Source organism: Pterocles gutturalis, unplaced genomic scaffold (genome assembly GCF_000699245.1).
Source record: "Pterocles gutturalis isolate BGI_N339 unplaced genomic scaffold, ASM69924v1 scaffold12265, whole genome shotgun sequence".
NCBI lineage: Eukaryota > Metazoa > Chordata > Aves > Pterocliformes > Pteroclidae > Pterocles > Pterocles gutturalis.
In genome coordinates this window covers 32,787-35,625 of record NW_010143550.1, presented here as the reverse complement: position 1 = coordinate 35,625, position 2,839 = coordinate 32,787, and the positions used below count along the sequence as shown (strand labels likewise).

At 34.5% G+C, this 2,839-nt stretch overlaps 1 protein-coding gene across 1 annotated transcript in view; it reads right to left on the bottom strand.

Annotated features, from left to right (window-relative positions):
• TTC33 (tetratricopeptide repeat domain 33) overlaps positions 1–2,839 on the bottom strand; it is a gene marked incomplete at its 5' end in the record, with an annotated part of 20,140 nt that continues 17,301 nt past the window's right edge. The window contains one exon of the mRNA XM_010084784.1: positions 1–477. Coding sequence (XP_010083086.1) covers positions 127–477 — 351 coding nt within the window. The remainder of the gene's footprint in view (positions 478–2,839) is intronic.

Below are 2,839 nucleotides of genomic sequence, written 5' to 3'. Positions count from 1 at the left end.
GAGAAAAATAATTGAGTTCTTTAACTTTTGTAAGCTCTCCCACTGCTTAAAAACAAAACCAAAGCCAGCACAATACAATAAATGACTCTCGTTCTTAAAACAGTACTGGCAACCCATAAGGCTGCCCTATCGGGCTCTGATGAAAAGGGTTTCATCAGGAGTTGTTGGACAATTCTCCTTCTCAGTAACAGTCTCTACTGTGCCTGAAGCAGACACAATCACTACCGTTTTAGCTGCTGAAACAGTTTTCTCCTTCTCTGCAATGGCAGCACAGACTGCCACAATTTCATCACTTTCAAAGTCATAGTCTGGGATTGATCCTTGTGTAAGCTCTTTTTCCTTAACCAGTGCTTGCACTGCCTCAGTCTTTGTTGCTTTCTGCTGTTCATGTAGTTTTCTTGCCCAGGAAAGGTCCTCTTTCCATACTTCAGGGTTCATTGGAAAGATGTGTAGGGATACCTGGAAACTTCGGATTGCCTATAAACAGAACAGGTAAGAAACAAGGATTGGAAACTTTAAAGCCTACATATTTCATCACAGACATTAAGAAAAAAACCTACATTATTTATGTACATCATTCAAGCAAAGACAAAAGTGATTTTACTGCAGCCTGTCTTTAGTGGAACAATCCCCCCTCAGCTGTGAGTTCAAGAGCACTGTTACCCCCAAACAACTGTGCATATGAGTGTCTGAAAGTACCAAGAACTCATAAACAAATCAGGTACCTGGCAACAAGGGCACAAATAAGAGTTTGCATAAATGTGAATATAGCATATTCATATAATATATAATGAAATATAACATTTATATTATAAATAATTAATTAATTAATAATTAAAAAGGTAAAAGCAAAAATAAATTTTTGATCATTTTCTATCCCACTTTTCTCCCACCATCAGATGTATGGGAAGGCAAAAGTAGACAGATATGGTTTAAAGAAATACAGAAAAGGGATGACTGGGATTTGAAATATCACTAATATTGCTGCTTTTAAATTAGCATGTAGTCATTTCACATACAGACCTACTACTACAGTAATCCTAGCCCTGTAATAAATAGTTTATCTAACAGGTTTGTAGTTGCAAATGCACTTACCTAAACAGGCAAAAATAGACAACTAATATCCCAACATGGAGAACTGCACTAAGAAAGAACTCCTATAATCTTATAAACCATGTAATATTAATACTGTTTCTCCTGTCTTTCAGCTCAATTGGGAAAAGTTCCACAAGTACAAATATGCAACACAGAAGTTGTTAAATATAAAAAAATGTGACCATTTAGTCCAGTAATAATAAGAGATTGCTACAACACTGGAAAAATGCTAAACCAAGAATTACAGCAGTGTGGGATTTATAGTTCTATTAACAGTGAAAAGGTCAAGACTGACCTTATCTACTCAGAATTATCACTACGTTCACACAGGCATGTGTATTTCAATTTTATGGCTATACGGTCAGTTATTGAAATGGCGACCTGGGTGACCAAACTCTTACATGACGATGTATAGAAGCCTTCCTGTACGGTGGGAAAACAGTGATGATATGGATTTGGATTACGTTTGGGAAGAGTTCTAACAACATGCATATAAAGACTTTATAAAGACGTATGAACAACCATCAAATTCCATATTCTGTTTTAATTTATAAATACTTAAAGCATGCAAATTAATTTGAAAAATCACAACTTTTCATCTGCACTGACAGAAACTGCCAATTCATCGTTCTGCTGCACAGATTAATACACAAACTCCGAATGACGTGAACTCAGCAGACAAAAGATACAAATCAGATTTAAGAAATACTGATTATGCTATCAGTATTACTGCTGTTGTAATAGGCAGCCTTTCAGTTCCAAGAAAAAAAAAAAATAGTACTTTATTATTGGTCCACAGCCAGCTCTGAAGTGTAGGAGCATAATGAACTTTGAACAGAAGGAAGAGGGCAGTTTAATTCTTGCAACATAGTGTCATTTTATTCAACTTTGCCTCCTTTTAATTTCCAGGAGTAGATGAGCTACAAGTAAACAATAAATGCCCTTTTTTTTTTGGTATTTCTGTTGAAAACAAAACATAAACAAACACCATCTGCTTTTAGGTTTTCTGTAAAAGAGGCTCCCTAATTAAAACCTGTCTATATAGTTATATTCATGCACATTAAACAACATTACATACAATAATCAAATATAATTATAAATTAATCACTTAATAGGCTTAGAAGATGCCTTGACTGCCATACAACACAGCATGGAACAATCATCTTTGTAAATCTATTAGAAAAAAATTTTGTGTGTGATATTTTACAAAAAAATAATAATAATTAATAATGTAAAACTTAAGTGCTGCAAAAGATCAGAGGGATTAATTTTAAAGAAGCAATGTAATACTGAAAAATACAGAATTGTCATCCACATAAAATTTACTTTTGCCACTGCTTTCACAGCCATTGATTTCTAGTAACACAGAAGAAACAAAAATAAGTGCTACTTTTAATTTTCCTGTGATGGAGATGTAAATCTTCCTCTCCAACTGCCTCTCTGGTCTTACAGAAAATGTGGTGACACTACACAAACTGGGTGTTTCTAGCCCCATTTTAAAGGGCAGCTGTGGTCTTAGAGACCCTGCATGTAAGGGCTATGGGATTTTAAATCAGTATGTCATCACACATCTGCTTTTGCTTCTGTAAGGAAGAGTACTATAAAATCTACTGCAAGATGTTCTCGCTTGCTGAATTACAATATTTGAAGAATTTATATTTTTAAAATATTTTATATTTTGTTTCACTATAGGATAGTCTGTAGCAAACAATCTTTCATTTGTGCCATGAGCAGAATCTCTTCC